The sequence below is a fragment of the Clinocottus analis genome, unplaced genomic scaffold, assembly GCF_023055335.1.
Source record: "Clinocottus analis isolate CAN_PGR_092001 unplaced genomic scaffold, fCliAna1.0.p SCAF_47, whole genome shotgun sequence".
Taxonomy (NCBI): domain Eukaryota; kingdom Metazoa; phylum Chordata; class Actinopteri; order Perciformes; family Cottidae; genus Clinocottus; species Clinocottus analis.
In genome coordinates, this window is record NW_027176204.1 from 87190 (window position 1) to 107500 (window position 20311).

The following is a 20311-nucleotide window of genomic DNA, read 5'->3' on the forward strand; positions in this document are numbered from 1 at the left end:
TCACTCTCTCATGTTCAGAAACCCAACGTTCCACTTACACAATGAAGCCTCAACCTTTGGTCTTATGCTGCGTTCACACGCATGCAGAGGAAATGCAATGTCAAAGTAAACTCACGCCAAACATGCTCTTTGCTTAAAGTGGGGCTGTAAATGTCACCTGTTGCTGTGCAAGACTGCAGCAGCTCAGAAAGTCTCAGGAGATTTTAACACACTGAAATGTTTTGGTCACAGAGCTATAAGGAAAACGCAGCTTTAAGCTTCAGCAGATTTCATAAAAAAAACTCAAATATGTGAAATGATATAAAACTATAAATGAGGATTATTGTTAAAACAGCATCGCAGTTTATCGTTGCCTCTCTTCCTGAATATACTGAGATAGTGACACGTAGGGGAGCGTTTGCCTCACGTGCAGAAGAAAACCAAGATGTCCCATCAATAATGCACACAACCTTGAGGTGCACAGCAACGGCAGGAAGTGACCGACAGCGTGAAGGAAACAGGACTCATGAGCCATAAACTCAACCTTTCGTAGCTTTTTACAACCACAAAGAGGAGCCGACACGACGAGGAACTGAAGGGGAAGGTTGTTGCTTAACATCCAAAGACTATCAAAAAACCTGAGATATGAGTCTGGTTCATGCCTCACATGTGACGTGTGACCATCGCTGTGACCAATAGGGATGAAATGAAATATTACCGGACCTTTCACCGTGGATTTGGTAATTTGTGTTTAGTCCTCACTGAGATGTGCGTTGCATACGAACACCCATACAGCCTCTTCCTGTCATACTGCGTCTAACAGGACACTGAAATGGAAAAGGCCCTGTCAGCTCATTCAGCTGGAAGAGATGTGGAGAGGCTATAACGACAGACCGGCGGTAGCTCAACAGCTTCAACCCGTAGACGTCAGCGCACCGATGCGTTCTACCTCCAAGCTTTGTTTCATGAGCTGACGGCAAGACAATCACACAACGAACAAGCGGGGGAATATTTGGTCGCATGAACGCTGGCTGGTGTGACGTCATCAGTGTCTACGAGGCGCCTTCTGATCTGAAGTGGTCTGGACTTTGATTTCCTTCCTTTTTTTGTCTCATTTGTAACTCACCACTATCCAGCAATGCAGAAATGCATTTGTTAATCAATCGAGGAACAACAACCTGACACCTAAAAACAATTGCATGCAAGGTTTGTGGTCAATGAGGGCGGAGGCCTCCATCAGATGAATGAAGGGTCTGCTCTCAAATGTTATGTCAAACTAATTCATACACGCGGCACAGAAGGAATATGAGTTACATAAATACATTACAGAGGTACAGCGCCGCTCCAACCGGCACATCTTGTCGGTGGCTCGGTTCCTGCTGGACAAACGGGTCTCTGAGGTGCAGCGGACCAAGACTGGAGGTCTCTGTACCGGCCCATTATTTGTTCAGTCTATCTCGGAGTGCATCGTCTTCACCTTTTCTGGGTAAAAACTCATGAAATACCTGTTTACTGACGCGATCCCATCAGCCCCTGGAGGAACAGTCACACATGCCCTGGCACAGACACTGGCAGAACCCGTAGACCAGGCACACCGTCAGGCTCGACGGCACCAGGCTAACGCACACGATGCCCAGAGTCACTCTCTGGATCACCAACAAGTAGATTCCTAGAGGCAGCGAGCCAAAGTACAAGAACCCCAGCAGCCAGACCAGGATCCGCGGGACGTGATTACAGAACTTGGACAGGGCGTCCTGATCCGCCGGCCCGTTGGAGCCCATCGACACCGAGTCCAGGCTCTGCTCGGCGTAGACGTCCGAGCTGCCGTTCCGGCTCGGCGAGCGCCGCGAGTCGCCCTGCACCTCCATTATGGTGATGACCAGGCAGTTGGAGGAGTCGTGGGACGGGCTGGACGAGGAGAAGCTCGTTGGGGTCAGGAGCATCTCCCTGTTGTGGTCGGAGCTCCAGGACTTGTCCCGCATGGCCAAGTGGGACATGATGATGGCGTCATCGGGGAGGGCGGACACCTCGTACTCCGTGACCTCCGTCTGGTGTCGGCAGAAGGGGCAGGAGACGAAGCCCGTCCCGTCGGCCACGTCCAGGATCTTCACCAGGCAGCGGACGCAGACCCGGTGCAGGCAGTCCAGGATCTTGGGCTTGCGGTTGTGGGCATTGTAGCGCTGGTAACAGATTTTACACTCCAGCTCCTCTGGAGGAGGACAGTCCTTCTCCTCCATCTCAGCCTGAGCGCCGCTCATCTTCAAGTCATGTTCTGGGAGAAACACAGAGGCACGTTATGAAACCAGAGAGCTGAAAGGGAAATGGTACACAGTGCAGCATTACATGTGACTTTAAGTAGGATGGAAATTGCCTTTGGAACAAGTTGATATTTCTAGCTACTGTGATCTGCTGTATCTCCACCCAGCAGGGAAAGGTCAGGCTCTGCCTTCTTCTCTGGCTGCGAGTGTGATGAATGATTTATGGTTTGGGAGTTGGATCAGGATATGATCCCAGAGCCCTTTGTGGCATGGAAATAGCCAGGAATGCCATTGATCTTTGGGGAGAGCTGGGAGGGAGAGCTGCTCCTCCAACATGTCCGCTTGGCTCTGTAACGGTGTGTAGAATAATTACCTTTAACTACATCTCTCTGATCTGTTAGCATTCACAACTTTAGAGCAATGAAATGTCTTCTGTTAACACTCAGTGCATTGGTTGGCTTTACCTGTTGAATGTCTTTAGGTCAAAGATCATTATTAAACAACACACAGATAATGGATGGCAATTGTTGAGTGAAAGAAAATACAACTTAAAAACCATCGTTGGCCTTTCATTTTCCTAAAATGACTCGTCCGTACCAACCAATTCCATGTTTGTGTTTTGTCACATAGGAAAATAGATCAAAGAAGATCTGGTGGAATAATAGAGGCGTTATTATTGATCAGATATTACAGATGTCGCCCCCAGAAATGAGCGTGCGTCTCTGGAGTTGCTTCGTTAAGGGCTGACTCCACACAACTCCAATGATGCGCTTCCTCCCTGGAGAAAGCAGGAGCTGTCAGTCATCATTAATAATGTCAGATAGCTGCAGGCATGAATCCAGAGACGCCGCGCATGAATAGTTATGAGCTTCAGGAGCTGCTGTTCTCCTCTGTCATCTTCAGGTGCAGAAAAACATCATTTAAGAGTTCAACAGCTTCATAATGTGAGAATACAATAACTTCTCAAAATGAATACAATTAATAATGTAAGTATTTATATATATACATATTTTTTAAACAGCTATTTTGTGTTGCTCACTCTTTGATTAAAATATAATTGGTTGGATTTAGAGTCACAAGTTGTGAAGCTTTTGAGTGTGAAACTAAATTGTGTGCAGAAGAGATGCGACGAGGCCTTGGAAGAGTAAACTTTGGGGAACGTTTAGTTTCAATAATTTAACTTCACAGTTGTGTCATTCTTGTGAAGTGACTCGTATTTCACAGCAGTGCTGAGATGAAATGTTAAAATGTTTGTTGGTCTCATCGTAATGTGTTGGAGTTTATTGTGATGTTGTGAGTGGAGTTAAACATTGTTTTAGTGACACCGTGTGAACAACGCGTGCTGCTTATGACGTTGTGAAAGTCTCGTCCCCGTTCGTCTGGTATCAGTGAACACTGAGCACAAACACACTCGTTTGTTTGTGCTTGAAATGCTTCACCACGACATTCAACATCAACACAAATGTAGAGTGCACAAACCACACAGACACACACTCCCTGACAAGAGGCCGACGCCTTCCAGCCCGATGACAGAGACAGCTGAAGTCACAGGAAACAGGACTTGCCGAAAGCTCTTGAACGCAGCTCATGAGAGAAATAACCACAACAAGACTCCGCCCCCTGCTGGCGGTCAGGCAGTGTGAGTCTGCTGCCTCGTGACGAGGACCTTCTCCACGGGGCAGCAGGTCCAGACCCGACCCTGCGGGTGTTGAAGGACTGCACAGAGGACGTCTTCATCACGTCTCTGTGGTTCCATCATGCTTCAAGGCCTCCACCGTCACACCTGCCAAAGAAATCCACTCCGTCCTGCTTTGGTGACTATCGTCCAGTGGCACTGACCCCTGCATTCAGGAAGTGGCATATCAAATCCCCCCCACCACCCCGAGACCCCGAGACCCTTTCCAGTGCCAAGCGGTCACCGAAGGATGCGACCTGCTGACAGCAGCTCTTCTGCACACTGGACCAGCTGGGGCTCAACACCTGGCTGTGCAGGTGGCTGCACAAGCAGGACGAGCCGGCGGCAGCACCTCCAGCAGCATCTCCTGGAGCACGGGGTCCCTCAGGGCCGCGTGCTCGGCCCACTGCTCTTCACCTCGCTGACACACAACAACCTACACACCAACATGCTGGAGTTGTCGGATGACACAACGGTAATGGAACCCTGTGAAATACCTTTGAACAAGCACCTGAGCCAGCGCCGGTTTCTCACAGCAGGGCCGCACAGACAGCGCAATATTCATGAAAATGTACTTATTTATTTACATATTTTCGTCATACTTAACAAAAAAAATGCAACCAGCAGTTTCTATACATTTTTATCTTAGTTTTTAACAGTGCAAACGTATTAGATTTTATAAAATAACTTAAGGACACATTGCACCAAACCAACAAAAGCAATCCCTGAATACATTCGTTCTTCATTCCATGTCCTGCCAGACAGCTGCAGACTTCTGCTCACACAGCTGAGCCGCCTTGGTCCTGATGGAGGTCACAGAGAAACATAGACGTCACTAACCTGGACCTGCATTTATTAAAGTTCATAGTTCTCACACAGATATGAGGACGGAGGCAAGTCTCTCATAAATGATGGAGTCATGTCTGTTTTCCTCTCTGCATTCAGCTTTTACGTCACTGTTGCACTGCGAGTCAATACGTTCCTTTTGCACCATCCTGAGCAGGGCTCTGCTAACAGCCTGACCAGCAGCTTCCTGTAGAGAGCACCCTGACCAGCAGCTTCCTGTAGAGAGCACCCTGACCAGCAGCTTCCTGTAGAGAGCACCCTGACCAGCAGCTTCCTGTAGAGAGCACCCTGACCAGCAGCTTCCTGTAGAGAGCACCCTGACCAGCAGCTTCCTGTAGAGAGCACCCTGACCAGCAGCTTCCTGTAGAGAGCACCCTGACCAGCAGCTTCCTGTAGAGAGCACCCTGACCAGCAGCTTCCTGTAGAGAGCACCCTGACCAGCAGCTTCCTGTAGAGAGCACCCTGACCAGCAGCTTCCTGTAGAGAGCACCCTGACCAGCAGCTTCCTGTAGAGAGCACCCTGACCAGCAGCTTCCTGTAGAGAGCACCCTGACCAGCAGCTTCCTGTAGAGAGCACCCTGACCAGCAGCATCATGTAGAGAGCACCCTGACCAGCATTATCCTGTAGAGAGCACCCTGACCAGCAGCATCATGTAGAGAGCACCCTGACCAGCAGCATCATGTAGAGAGCACCCTGACCAGCAGCTTCCTGTAGAGAGCACCCTGACCAGCAGCATCATGTAGAGAGCACCCTGACCAGCAGCTTCAGGTAGAGAGCACCCTGACCAGCAGCTTCCTGTAGAGAGCACCCTGACCAGCAGCATCCTGTAGAGAGCACCCTGACCAGCAGCTTCCTGTAGAGAGCACCCTGACCAGCAGCTTCCTGTAGAGAGCACCCTGACCAGCAGCTTCCTGTAGAGAGCACCCTGACCAGCAGCTTCCTGTAGAGAGCACCCTGACCAGCAGCATCCTGTAGAGAGCACCCTGACCAGCAGCATCACTGTGTGGGGTGGAAGCAGCAGGAAAGCCCTGCAGCCCCCCCCCCCCTCCTCCCTGCAGCACTTGGCACGGCCTCACCTGCAAAGTGACCATGAGTATGACTGCTGCCCCCTCACACGGCTCCTCGGCCTCCTGCCCTCTGGGTGCAGATACCGGAGCCTGGACTCCCCACCAGCTTCAGCAGCAGGCTGTCAGGAAGCTGACCTCTCTGAATCATCCTCAGGTTGTGACGTAGAGGTTGACACACAGGGCTTCATGACGGTTTGAGCACAACGCACTGAAGAAGTGATTTTAATCCCTCAGCTCTCGGACCGAGCGTGCGGCGGTTAGAGGATCAGGATCCGACACAAACCAATAACCAGTCAGACGTCCTGTCGCGATGGAGCGACTCGACCCGTCACATTGTGGATGTCTCTTATCGCTCGAGCCACACGAAGCCGTGACCAGCTGCTACCAGAGGCCTGGACCGGCATTCTGCAGGAAAGCCTCGCTCCAGATCCCATCAGGCCCCCGAGGGCTGTGAAGTGAGTGGGATCACACATGAGGGAAGGAATACTCAAGCAGCGGATCGGTAATTTTCAAATCAGCATTACATATCCCCGGGTCAACTTTTAAAACACGACTCAGGAGAGAGAGAGACGCTCTGTAGCGCTGTGCTACATAGCGTATTTAATTAAACCTCTTTGTGCCGTACATCATATAGTTGCGTGCTTTGTGTTTCATACAAAGAGCCATTAACTGAATGAATGAACTTGTTTTAATGGTCTCTTCTCTTGAAATAGCCTTCAGCAAAAGAGATATTATGAATCCCAATTTTCTGCAGGAAGACATACGGCGGTTTCTTTTTGAACTGACTAATGTTCCTGTTATGTCAGCGTTACGTTGTGTTGATGAGGTTGTCGGCACTCTGCAGCTCAGTCAACAGTCAACAGGACGCGTCCCAGAAGAAGAGCTGCATGGCGGCAGCGCCGTCCTGCTGTGAGCAGAGTCTGTGTTTCTTTTGTCTTATTGTCTGAGATGGTGACGGACCTCCTGTCGCCTTTCCTCCAGACGACGCCATCGGGGGTCGCAGCTGAGTCTGGAACAGCTTTCCAGGCTGTTTCCAGGTCCAGGTTCATTTAAAGTGACGTATGATTCAATAAAGGTAAAAACATGGAAACCCAGAGTGCAGTTACCTCATTCCTGATCTGACTTTACTTCTTCACCTCGCCATTACAGAGTCCCCCTCCCATCAGGAAGAGGCTATATAAAGAAAAACCAGCCATTCATTCATTCATGACCATGAAATATAGATTGATTAGGTGGATGTTGCACCAGCAGGCCTCTCTGTGACTTGCTGACTGTTAAATATTTCAGCCGGCAGTCTGTTGCGTTAAAACGCTCCTGAAACATGTCAGAAGATGTCAGAAAGAGCGGCTGCAGCCGTCCCAGGACCAGATTCCTGCAGACGTCCTGAACAGTGATGACAGGACGCTGCGCTGGGATCATGCAAGAGGAAGTGCAGCTTCTTGTCACGCAACATGAACCTAAACATGAAGGTTACGGCGCTGTCTGAGTTCAATGCACACACACGTTCATCTCTTTGACCTACATGGTGTTCTGGAAACCTGGCAGTGCAGCAGCATTCATTGCTTCAGCTTATTTCATGCTTTGTTTTTGCTCTTTTCTCAGTTCGTACTTGATGACACATTACGGCCACAGTGAAACACACCTGTCAGTGTGCATCAGCGCTGTGCATCGGCGGTAGAGCCACACCTCTGTTCCTCCATCCCACGCCTCCAGTGTTCAAACCAATCAGACCTGTTCATGTCACGCTCTCCATCACTCGTCTGACGCCAGGTGCCATTCATCAATTCATTTTTAAAAGGCAATTTAGAAGAGAGGACGGATCGGCAGTGAAGTGGAGACAGGAAACAAAGGGAGAGAGAGAGCGGTGGGACGAGCAACGAGCAATGAGCAACGAGCAATGTCCTCGGCTGGATGAGAGTTGTGGACGTTAAGATTCTGCACCGTACGCCTGAAGAGGGTTTTAATCCAGAATGTTTTTCTTCCAAACGTTGTCATTTGCTTTGGTTGGGAGGCGTTCTGAGTTGAATCCTTACATTTCCATCCGGTTCAACAAACGTCTCCACCGGGATGCTTCAAAACACGACTGTGGTTTCCATCGTTTCCATGTCGCCACATCCTCCAATTCCTCAACCTTGAACTAGTTTTCAGCTCGCGTTGGACGGCGAGGAGTCGCATTGCCCCACAGGAAACTTTAATGGTAGAAAGGCAAACGCACTCATTGCATCCGAGAGGTTGCTCATACTTCTCTGAGTGGATGTTTAGAGGCTTGAATTTGTGATTATTATCAACCACTCTTCATGTGCCGTCGTAGTGTTATGACCTCCACACAGAGAGCAAAGGAACAACCGCTCCCTCCTGCTTTATGGATGAATACGTGTTCTGACTGACCGATCCGTTTGCTGTCTGACCACCAAGTTAAGTGTTCGGTTGACTGACTTATCGACAGGTTGACTGACTAATTAGTTGGTCTCCGTGCTGAATATGTCTGCTTTGAATGGGGCAACATTGATGTGAGAACAGTTATGCAGCTCCTCTATGGGAGAGGAATAACTCAGAGGAGGACGACTGAAGCTGACGTCTGACATTTGGGGTCTGATGGGAGGAGAGTCCAGAAAAAATGGATGTTCTCCAGAGTAAATATAGATCCTGTTACATCTTCCTCTGGCACACACATTGGTTATTTCATTCAACACTGGAGACGTGACTCTTTTTTATGTTGTAATTTCAGTAACCTGTTGTGTGGATTGCAGGGTGAGCTGCGCTGCATATTGATGAGCGAGACTACTCTTTACCCAGAGAGCGGTTTAAAGTGTCCTTGAGCAAGAGACAGAGGTCCAGCTTCACTAAACATCTCACATCTTACATCTGGATTTGCATTTAGACAGAAAGCTGGAAGCTGAGTTTGTGCTCATTGCACGAATCCCAGTTTAACCATTAAACACCAACTGTGATCGATTTCATCAGTTCAGCAGTAAGAAGCTCAGAGGCTCGTCAGCAACACGAGAACAGCTGCTTCAACGTGAAGCTGAGCTCCTCTGAAGGGAGCCGGGGCTGAAGATGTCGCTACCTGCAGCGATGAACACCTTCACCTTCATCAGCAGGTAGTCAGCAACTCACATCTGTGAGTTAGTCGTACATTCAGATCCTATGAAGTATGCAGAGGTGGACCTCTGGCCTCAGAGTGAGTTTACTACAGCCTGAAAGCCACTGCAGACAAGAGATCGTAGTCGTGCCTGAAAGATGTCACTGCCTTATCGAGAGCACGCCAGGCAAAGTGTGCTTCATCGTCAGCTGGTCGTGCAGTTACATACCACATTACAGCCTTTGTGCAGCCAGAACGTCGTTCGTAGCCCGCATGGCATTGCGATGCGACTACCTTGTTGCATCCCATCAGTCGTGTCTGATTCCCAGCATCTGCTGGACCAGTTGCTCTACGTATGTCTGTCTCCTCCACCTGTGTGGCACGCCTGCGTAATCGTCTGTTTACACATTAAATCAAATGCCAATTACACACATGCAGTAGAAACGAGCTGTGCGTTGCAGGAAGCATCCGTGGTTTCAGCAAAGCCCCACAGCGGCCACAGGATCACGAGGAGAGGCCATGTTGTGTAGAGAAACGTGCAGAGAGGCGGTGGAGCTGGAGTCCAACAGGGTTCAGGTAACCTCGGTGCATAACCGCACCAGCGTGTCCACCCAAACCAGCATGTTTCCCATACCTTGACCGTGACAAGTGCTTCTTTTTTTAAACCCAAATCCAATCTTCCCTAAGCCTTCATCACAGCGCTGTCACATCGTAAAACACATTTATTTGTGAGTCTTTCAATGCGCGCTGACACATTATGCTGCGCTGCCAGTTGATGGGAAAACATGTCCTTCATGAGGATAATTACAAACACAATTTGTGCAGCGAGAAGGCGGACATGTTGGTCTGAGCGTCACGTTCCTCTGCCTCCCTCCAGCTGACCCTGAGCTCCCACAGGAGGCCGAACCAGAGGAGAGCTCACACATGAGCAAATCAATAAGACTCACCTTGACTTTCAACAACAAGTCAATATTTGTAGAAAGCAAAAAGTGCTTTGATCAACAAATTTTCTCGCATAATGGAGAAAGACTTTGATCACCAAGATGAAAGCAAAGCCTGAGCTGTGTTATCACAGCTGCAGCTCCACATCACAGAGTCAAAGCTCTGCATGCATCTGCAGCATGAATTCACTGCATTTATAGCAAATAACCAGAGGACAGTAGATCTCTCCTCTACAGGAACACTGTGCTTCAGCTGGTACTGGTGGTGGGTTCAGGTTCAGTCTTGCTGGGCAGCATTTAGACTCTCAGGCTCACAGCAGATACAGAGCCAGGAAGCCATGACGCTCTGCATGTCAAACTGCTGAGTAACCTCACTTTGTACTGTCTATGGGATATGTTGCCTGGTCCCTTCCTCCTCCTCCTCCTCCTCCTCCTTTCTGTGTTGATCTGCAGGTGATGTTCACCTTCACACAGCGATCTGTAGGCTTTAGCCTCCATCTATCATTTTAACCTGTTCCTGCTCCTGAATGAAGTGTACATCCTGTAAATGCAGGACGTCTGCTGCTCTCTGCTTGTCAGAAATGGCATGGTGTTCATGCAGGGACTGTAGTTAGTGACCGTGTGGACTCTTTGGTAGCTCTGACAGAATGACGGAGGAGCAGCGAGGCTTAAACAAAAGGTAAATCCTGTTCTTCCTACCCAGCATTATGTTGCATATATATTCTACATATTATATTCTACATCTTTCTGCAATTACAAGAGCCAACGTGTGGACCTGAAATGATGCATCTGACACGAACAATGTTCTGTCGATGTACTTTGTCATGAACAACAATCACTGTATCTCCAGGGATGTGGCTAAGCTCTGGAAGCTCCTCGTTATAACATGCACACACGCAGAAGTGTGTACGAGACAAAATGGAGCACGAACAGAACAGAATCTGTTGCTGCAACGTTCACATGAATATACACGAGTGTAAAAAGAAGTCCACCTTGACAACTGAATGAGTTCATATTGCTCAAACTGCCAACGAGGTATTTAGAAAAGCACTCAAAAGCATGTGTTGTGTGTCCAAGTGCAGGTCGTGTTCATGTTCGGCAGTTTAGCTTTTGCTAATTCTCCTGCGGTTGGAGCAGGAGTGACTAACGTTGACAGATGTTTGTTACACACCTGAGAAGGAGAGCAGAAGTTAACCTGATGGTCTGAGGGCTGCGTGGTCTTCCTCTGGACCAAAGGGAAAGCATGTGTGTGTGTTGTGTTGCTGCTAACGCTAACCCCTCTGAAGCTATGCTATCCTACAAGAGCTTCACTTCTCGGCAAAGGTCAGGGATTTTTAACCAAAAGGCCGTGACAGCAGGGTCCTGTGATGGCTGCACATCAGATCTTCCTTGACGTTGAGGTATTGCATGCTGTACATCAGTAGCTTAGAAGGAGAAACGTCATCCTCTCTAACCTTTACCGACCAGGAGGAGATACCTGCGCGACCTGCTTCCCCCTCGGGGAGCTTTACAGTCGTCACATGTTGCACAGAAACACACAGCGTTGACTGGTTATCCACTGGGAGCCAACCAGCACAACCACAAGGTTGTTCTTCTTGTGTTGGCCCCTGGGAGCTTAGCATTGCAGCCAGTCCTGCAGTAACCACCACTGGGATCTGTCCAGAAACCAGAAACCAGAAACCAAAACCACGTTTGGTCGCAGGTGGTTTTGTCTGTTCTCACATTGCACCGTTGATAGTAACAACCCACTCAGTGTTGCAACATCTTCTACACAACACTCGCACTTTGAGTCCAGGCTTACGCAGTGTGCAGTGTAGTTTTGTAAGGTGCCATTTCTTTTATTTAAATCTAGGTGAAAACATGGATGATGCTGGTAGCTTGGCTTCAGAAACGTCGGGTTTGTGCAGGAGATCTTGTGTTGAGAGATGATCAGAGATCTTCCACCTTCTGGTGCTGCAGCAGACCCGCATCAAACACCGGTGCGATCCATAACCTTTGCTCATGTAGAACTAGAAGGAAATGGACAGTGAAGTCCTGTCGAACCACCGGTGGAAATGTGACAGTATCCTGCTTCTTCCCTCGGGGACTACTTTCTTTCATTTTCTCCCACTAAGCTCCGTTTGAGCCCTTGTTCCTCGTCGCAGTGCGATGATCGGGTGTAGAGCACGGCGGCACGTCGTCCTCCTGCCCTATTGAACTGCTTCATTAGCTAATGACACAAGACAGCCAACTTCAGCCAGAGAAGGTCAGTTTGTTTCCTCGAGCAGTGACGCTCAGAGCTCAGCGGACGGAGGCCTTTCCTGAGGGAATGTGAACATTTTGACTGGTGAATTAATGAATCGTATGAAAGGGTGCGTGTGGTGTGAGGGCCGGGCGGTTCATTTGAACAGCGGCAGGTCGACTGATGAGATGGTGAGTACAGCAGCCTTTAGCACAAGATCTACTCTGCAGTCTCTGCTACTGTAGCAGCAGTAATCGCTGCAGCACGGAGTGTTTTCCAGAGCGAGGACATACGGCGGCGGTGACGCAGTGTTGTTTCAAACAGGTGGCCGGGCCCAGAGGAGGGATTTCAAATGGCATTTTCTACGGAGAAACAAAAGCAGCAGATGACCGGTCGTTTCAGGAAGTAATCGGAGGAAAGCTTGACGGCGTCCGCGAGGTGCGAGCCGACTGCAGCGCATGAAGCCCTGCACATCCATCAGGAGCTCTGGGTCGCCCCGGGGAAAGTTATTATTGCCTGAGTGTGGACGCCATGTCCATATTAATGCTTTTCCACATGAAAATCAATGAAACGTGAGTCGACTGACTGAATGATTTTGAAAGCCGGTTCTCAGACGTACGGCGAGATGTAATGCGTGCACACGGACAGCTAACACGCCTAATAATGCTCACTCAACGATAATAAGCCACCACATCCCAGGCCCTGTGTGTGTGTGTGTGTGTGTGTGTGTGTGTGTGTGTGTGTGTGTGTGTGTGTTCTTATTTGAGCTTCGTGGAAACTTCAGTAAATAAACAATTGTTATGAAGAAATTCTGACGATGATGAAATGAATCGCCCCCTGAAGTGTAGAACAGCAAATACTTATCTACCATACATTTACTTTTGTGTGTTCTTGGGTGGTGTGTTGGTTTGTGTGTTGGTTTGTTTGTGTGTTGTGTTTGTTTGTGTGTTGTGTTGGTTTGTGTGTTGGTTTGTGTGTTGTGTTGGTTTGTGTGTTGTGTTGGTTTGGGTGGTGCTCGGCTTGTCATGAGGCTAACTGTCAGCGCTTACAGTTTATTGATACATGTCTCCGTTATTTCTCTCTCTGGTTATATAAATAAATAAATAAATATATATATTTATATATATACATATATATGTCATATATATATGTATAGTCAGCTGGTTATTGTCGGTTGTGGTTTGCTTCAGCTGACATCAGGAAGGCAACACAACCTGTCGGCGTGCGTCGGCCTCCAGCCGGGTGGTGCTGATGATCTGCTGCCTCCTAACAAGCAGCTCGCCCTCCTGCCGAGGAGGAGAGAGGCGAGTGCGTCAGCGCTGTCGGATGAAGCTCCTCCTCTCCGCCGCTAACGTCCTGTTCATGACAACTGGAGCCGCATAATTCACCCGTTCATATTGTTTAAAGCTTGAAGTGAAGCGTCTTTAAGGCGCGTTCGCTTTGAGTGACAGGTGGAGGTGATAGTGCTCTGCTACGCGGCTAGCTATACGCCGTGCAAGATTTATGACCCCACAAGTCATTAAAACACACACACACACACACACACACACACACACACACACACACACAGTGGCAGGATGTCAGTAAATACACAGACACAGTCACAGTACTTGCGACAGTGTTGTAGTGCTGTGTTCATTCTGTGTTTGCACATACACGTTACACACACACACACACGCGCACACACACACACACACATATTTGTGGGCCATGACATGTAGCAGAGCTGCCTCTAAGGAAACAAACACAGGACTTTCACCCAGCAGACCTCTGTTTGTGTCCCGTATGAAACGGAGTTGACTTCTTGCTGCGTACTTTAAGCACTGACATAAGTTACCGAACCAATATGTTTGTTTCATAGAACAAATGTTCAAATTTCCACCAAAATCAGGTCTTTACCTCGACCTCACCAGGTAGTTGTAGCTCTGCAGGAGCTCGTGCAGCCACACTGAAACACCGGCTGAGTCCAAAGCTGTTGGTCTGGTGTGGATGTGTGTACTGCTCCACACTCCTGATGCCTGACCACTAGAAGAAAGACACGCAAGGCTTTCAGCGACACAACAGCTCAATACAGCAGAATCACCGTCGGTGTCATCCAGAGCGTATCTTAAAAAGAGGAATCAAAAACGATCCCGGTTGTGTCGTGGAACACATTTGTTCCATTGAAGGCAAAATGTGGGCAATTAAAAACAAGCCGCCTCATGGCTGCAGAGCTTTTAGAGGAATATGGCGTCCTTTGTATGAAATGACAACGTTATGAATCATACGACGCCCGAATGTGTGGAGTTCACACGTCCACATCAGGACCCAAATGATCCAAATAAATGAAGCTGCTCTCAGTATTTGATCTCCATTCATATGTTAATTTAACAACGCACAGTTTTACTGCTGAACAAAGTTGTGTCTGGTGTTTCTCTTCATGTTCTGTGTCGAGATAAAGCTGCTTGATGCGTTTTGATGCAGCATTCTGCCTCTGATGGAGGCGGTTAATTACTATTTGAGTGATGATTTCCTCTGTGGACTATTAGTCTGGAAATAATGTGATTCTGGTTGTTTTGTTTGTTCCATGTTTGCAACACTTTCACGTTCAGGAACAGAGACTCTGGACTGGAGCCGTCGTTTCCTTTTCCCCAGAGCCAAACTCATCTCTCCATAACAAAGTCCATCCCAGGCAATTACTACTTCTCTTCTCTCACACTCTTCATCATCTCTCCAAGAGCAAATGTTCTTTCTAAAGCGAAGCCCAAACAGTCTCACAGTGACAAGGAAAGATGAAGAAGGAGAACGTGGAGAAATGACGAAACTGTAACGTGCAACGTCCAAAATATTCAAAACCACAACCAGAGAACGACTCATTGGAAATGTGATGTAGTATTGTTTAAAGTCATTGGGGTAGTACACACACACACACACACACACACACACACACACACACACACACACACACACACAGCACTGATACAGTTGTTTAGGAAGGTAGTTGTTAGCGCGTCACGAGGCTCTGTGCTGTCTGATCTTCTGCTCATTACAAGGAACGATTCTCCCAGATGTACTTAAGCCATGTTTCTGTTGTTGGAGACGCAATTATGTCCGTGGTTGGATTGGTCTGGCGCAGGCATTTGAAGGCGTTTGAAGGTATTTGAAGGCATTTGAAGGTATTTGAAGGCATTTGAAGGTATTTGAAGGCATTTGAAGGCATTTGAAGGTATTTGAAGGCATTTGAAGGCATTTGAAGGTATTTGAAGGCGTTTGAAGGCGTTTGGCGGCGTTTGGCGTCACTGAAGAGAAGCCCGGTGGCTCTCTGTTCACCAGGATCCGTTGTGGGTGAAACTGCGTGTGAACTCATTGTGTTCACATAATTACAAGTCACCAGTCCTCTGATCTTGCACCATAATCACCTCGTTAATAGACGGGATGAGATGCTTCAGGAAACACCGCCGTGTATTTAAATCAGTACTAAATCCATCAACAGTATTTAAACACCTTGTTCTACTCCTGGAAAAGATAAAATGCCTCAGAACCAAATCCAGACGACAAGCTACAGAGTGGAAGGGTGAAACAAATGATTTACCCTTTATCAATCAGAGAGAGTAATACACTCCAATGCACACACACACGCACACACGCACACACACACACACACACACACACACACACACACACACACACACACACCTTGTTTTTCTCCTCACTGAATATCCGCCTGCAGAGCAGCAGGTCTCTGTTCCTCTGTGTTTCATTTCAGTCTTTCTTTACTTTACTTGCTCTCTCTGTTGCTTTATTGCCGTGTCGGTTGTTCTCGTCCACATAACGACAAACACGTATGCCACTTGTATGAGTGTGCGTGTCTGCGCCACCTGCAGCACACACACACTCTCAGCTGTCAGCAGCTCAACAGCCGCTGATCTGCTGATACGACAACTTATTATGGTCTGCTCCCAAAGATCCAAACAACACACACAAGCAATGCAGTAGAAGTACACACGCAGGTTACTGTGTGTGTGTGCGTGTGTGTGTGCGTGTGTGTGTGTGTGTGTGGTTCCTCACCTTGTCCCAGTGTGTGTGACTCCCCCTCCTCCACCCCGGTTGTCTCTGCGCTGTCCTTCATGTAAATCCGCCTCCTTCATAGCAACACTCCACATCTCATTCCTGTGTGTGTGTGTGTGTGTGTGTGTGTGTGTGTGTGTGTGTGTGTGTGTGTTTGCGTGTGTGTGTGTGTGTGTGTGTTTACGTGTATGTGCAGGTGTACCGGAGGCAGGCGTCAACCCGACTGGCCGTGTTGGAGGAGGCTGCGGAGGGAACGACAGCGTCTTTCCAGAGGGAGATCCTTCACCTGCAGAAGCTGCTCAGAGAAAGACAGGAGGCGGAGGAGAGGCTGCTGCAGTCCAAACGGTAGGAGGGGAGAGAGAGGAGAGAGAGAGAGGAGAGAGAGAGGAGGACGAGAGAGAGAGAGAGAGAGAGAGAGGAGGAGGAGGAGAGAGAGAGGAGGAGGGGAAACGATCGGAGGCAGGCGGGCGGAAAAAGGGAGGTGGACAGACAGGGAGAGAATGTGTGAATGAAAGGAGAGAGAGAGAGAGAGAGAGAGAGAGAGAGAGAGAGAGAGAGGGAGCGAGAGAGACAGAGAGAGAGAGAGAGAGAGAGAGGGAGAGAGAGAGAGAGAGAGAGGGAGAGGGAGAGAGAGAGAGAGAGAGAGAGAGAGAGAGAGAGAGAGAGAGAGAGAGCCGGTGTGAGGTGAGCACCAGCAGACGGATGGAGGCGTCTAGACCGACACGTCGCTGTCAGCTTTTCTGTTAATCGTCTCTGATTTTTCTTCCATTGTTTCCCTCAAAAAGAAAGTCAGGACTGGTATCATGTGGTTTTGCTCATCGTGGGTTTAAATCACAGGGACTCGACTGTACAGAGATAATTCCAGGAGAAGTGTTTCCATAGTTTGTCCACCAGAGGGCGCTGACTCAGACGTACATCGCTTGGTCTTTAAAGCTACCACATGTTTGTTGTATTCGTCTGATTTTGGTGGTCCAAAAGGTGTGTTTTGGTCTCGGGCCTGGTCCAGGTCTCGGTCCTGGTCCAGGTCTCGGTCCTGGTCCTGTTCCAGGTCTTGGTCCTGGTCCTGTTCCAGGTCCAGGTTATCTGTGCCTCTGTTTAAATAAGCAGCTTTGTAAACATATGCACCATATAAACTGCACAGAGTGATAATCTGACAACAGTTTGTTTGCGGCTCGTTGCCCTCAGGTGACACAGGTCAGTTCAAGCAGCTTCAAGCTGCAGTAATGTTCACGTCTGAAGGCTGAATTATACTTCTGCAACTGCAACTGCGGCTGGCCACATAGTCGGATTGACGGACTCGTTTTGATTTTTAGTTCCTCTGCGTTTTTCCATCCTCCAGACCAGCAGGTGGCGCAACGACCGTTTAGAGTCGACCTGCACACCGACGTTCACCGATATCTCCCTCCAGGAGTTCACCTCCATCTTTGTGTCCTGATACTCCGTCAGATGGTTTTATAAATGCTCATATTTGTGGACCTCTTCAGCCAAACGTTCTTCAACAGGATCCATTGTTCCTGTTTCTGCTGTGGCTTTTAAAAACAGAGGTATTATGCTGTGAAACCGGACATGAGAGACTCAGAAAGGACGTGGTTAGCGGACCAATCACAGCCTTGTGGGCTCGCGTTGCTTTGACGGATAGTCAGAAATTTGGGGTGACGCACGCAAGCACGCAAAATGGCCGATTTGACCACGCAAGGGGGTCCATGCGTGTCTTGCGTGCTCGCGTCTCTGCGTAAAACTCGAGTATAAATCAGCCTTTATTCGGTGGTTCTCAAACTGTGGGGCGCGACCCTCTAGTGGGGCGCGGAGGTATTACACCAACCTGTTGCTGTTCATTGCAGCCGCACTGAGAAACATGCAGGAGTGGAGGCTCTTCATGTCAGTTCCTCGCAGACCGACGGTGACGCTTGTTGACTGAGCGATCTCAGAATGAACAAATGATCAACGAGCTCCTCGAGCGTCGCCGGGTTTATTGTTCACATCGAGCAAATCCTGAATCCTCTACGGTTGAGTCCCCTGCAGGTAAACCCTTCAGCGCCGCAGCAGCTTTCTCTGCCAGCGAGCCTGAAGGACATCTCCGGCCTCAAGGGACAACGTTTTGCTTTGTGTCAGCTTTTTTATTCCAGTAACAAATATTACAATAATATCATGATTTTTTTTTTATTCTCAAATGTCATTTTTCACCTTGACGGATCGTAGCCGACAGGACAACAACTCAACACACGACAACACAACCCGACAATGCATCAAAACTCACCTCCTGACAGAAGCAGCACATCTCTGGTGTCTGCTCTGCAGGTTTTAAAACATCTGGACGCAGACTCTGGCTGCAGAGCGCTGCGTCGTCTCTGCCGTCAGGCGACCCCCTGAGGACCGGCTGCTGTACCAGCCCTGCACCCCGCTGAGGGGAGCATTTACAGATGCCAGCTGGCAGGGGGGAACAAGCCGAGCTGAGTTCATTATTTCATTTTGACAGGATTTGCATATTGCCTGAAGCGTTTTATTTTAGCATTACACAGAAATACCTACGACTGAGACAAACGGCACAGGGTGGTGGGTAATCGCTGGTGTAAATGCAAACTTAAGTATGTGTTTCATATTGTAAGTGTTATACGTATGCAGATCTATGTTGTGGGTTCATTGTGTACATCCTTCACTGCTAGACTTTCAGAAGAGAAGATAATAGCGTACTTGTAAATGAAGGTTGTTTGTAAATGATAATCGTCGTCCATTAAGATAATGAAAGTGTCCTGGTGGGGGAAGTATTGTGTAATAACCCAAATAACTGAAGCGACAGTCACAGGGTGGTTATCTGGAGGAAAAGAGGCCAATCCTCTGCGTTGGGACGGATTTCCAGGAAGACATTTGAGGATATTCTTACTGCTGCAGCCGTGAAAAGCTCTCCTGCTCCTCTGCTCCTGAAACGATCTCCTACTTCCTCTTTGTTCCCTCAGTGATGCGTCTGTTTTTAGCTCTGTCCCTGGGCCTGCTGCCCGCTGCTATCAAATGAAAGCTAGCTAATCAGATTGTGAGAAGATCCTGTCCTGCTCGGCCCTGAGGGCATCGTAATGACAAATCACACACACACACACACACACACACACACACACACACACACATCCCTCACAGCACTCGCACCGGCTGTACGTCACCGCTGTCCTGCCGGCCTTGTGAAGCTGCTTCCACCAGCAGGCGTGGTGCGCTCTGTGGATGCTGTGAGTCATCGCATGTGTCTGAAGCCCCAGCGGACTCCAGGTAATAGACGGGTCCGCCGGCCACAGCAGGAACGTATGAAACTATCAGCGCACATCGAGTCCCCTGAGCCCAGCCGGGGAGCGATCCACTGGGTCAAACTTCTCACCTCCACAGAGGAAACGTCTCCCTGGTTTCTCTCTGGTTGGTGTTCTTCCTGTGCTGCAGGAGCCGGCGGCCATTACTCCCGTCTGCCTCTGTTCTGCTGAGAGGAAGGAGGAGGCAGCAAAGCCTGAGACTTGCAGGAGCTCAGGGGGATCCAGCCCTCCGATCACTTCCCCCCGTCTCTCTGGAAGCAGTCCTGTCTACGCAACGTGAAGCACGAAAGGGTTCAAACCGCCGGTCCTCTGACGCTAACCACTGAGCACAGGCACGACAAGTCTTTCACCTGATAATATAAATCCTTCACACTACATTTAGATGTTTCAGGGAGATTGAGGACACAATACATGTGTGGATGCGTTTAGAAAGCTCTGAGCACTCCTCCAGGTGTAGCTTCAGTCTTCCTCCACACAGGTCGGTCCTTGTGGCCGCTGCCGTCTTTATTCTCCTGTTTTTGCAACTGGAACACAAGCGGTGTAAATCTCTAGTTTTTTATATTAATGGCGCTCACGCCTGAACCTCATGGTCATGAATAGAAATGCAGATGAACCCAGTGTGGTCGTGTTGCATCATCTTTGGTTCCCCATCATGTGTGCAGCCTCCAGCTCAGAGGACCAGAGCAACCGTGACTCTCTCTCCCTCTTTTGTCACGGTTCCTCACTCGCTGTGAGAAAGTATTTTACTTGTGCTTCCTCTTAATGGCTCAGCGGGTTCAAGAAAACATCTTTTCTGAAGCACTTCTGGCTCTGCAGCTTCTCTTTGGAAGGTTTTGTGATCACGCAGAGGAGGAGTGAGCCGCTGGCAGCTCGTAGGAGTCCTTTGCTAATAGCAGCGCTCGCT

At 48.9% G+C, this 20311-nt stretch overlaps 2 protein-coding genes across 4 annotated transcripts in view; one reads left to right on the forward strand and one right to left on the reverse strand.

Moving 5' to 3' along the window:
* The window catches only part of cep89 (centrosomal protein 89), a 46726-nt gene that overhangs the window by 20405 nt on the left and 6010 nt on the right, over window positions 1-20311 (forward strand). For all 3 annotated transcript variants that reach the window (XM_068599432.1, XM_068599433.1, XM_068599434.1), the window contains one exon: window positions 16314-16462. In XM_068599432.1, the coding sequence (XP_068455533.1) occupies window positions 16314-16462 (149 nt within the window). The remainder of the gene's footprint in view (window positions 1-16313; window positions 16463-20311) is intronic.
* Window positions 16-16455, reverse strand: zgc:165481 (uncharacterized protein LOC100073327 homolog). The gene is made up of 2 exons (XM_068599435.1): window positions 16118-16455; window positions 16-2251 (listed from the first exon to the last, which is right to left on the reverse strand). Exons 1-2 carry the CDS (start codon window positions 16176-16178, stop codon window positions 1506-1508), a joined length of 807 nt encoding a protein of 268 aa, XP_068455536.1. The 5' UTR covers window positions 16179-16455; the 3' UTR covers window positions 16-1505.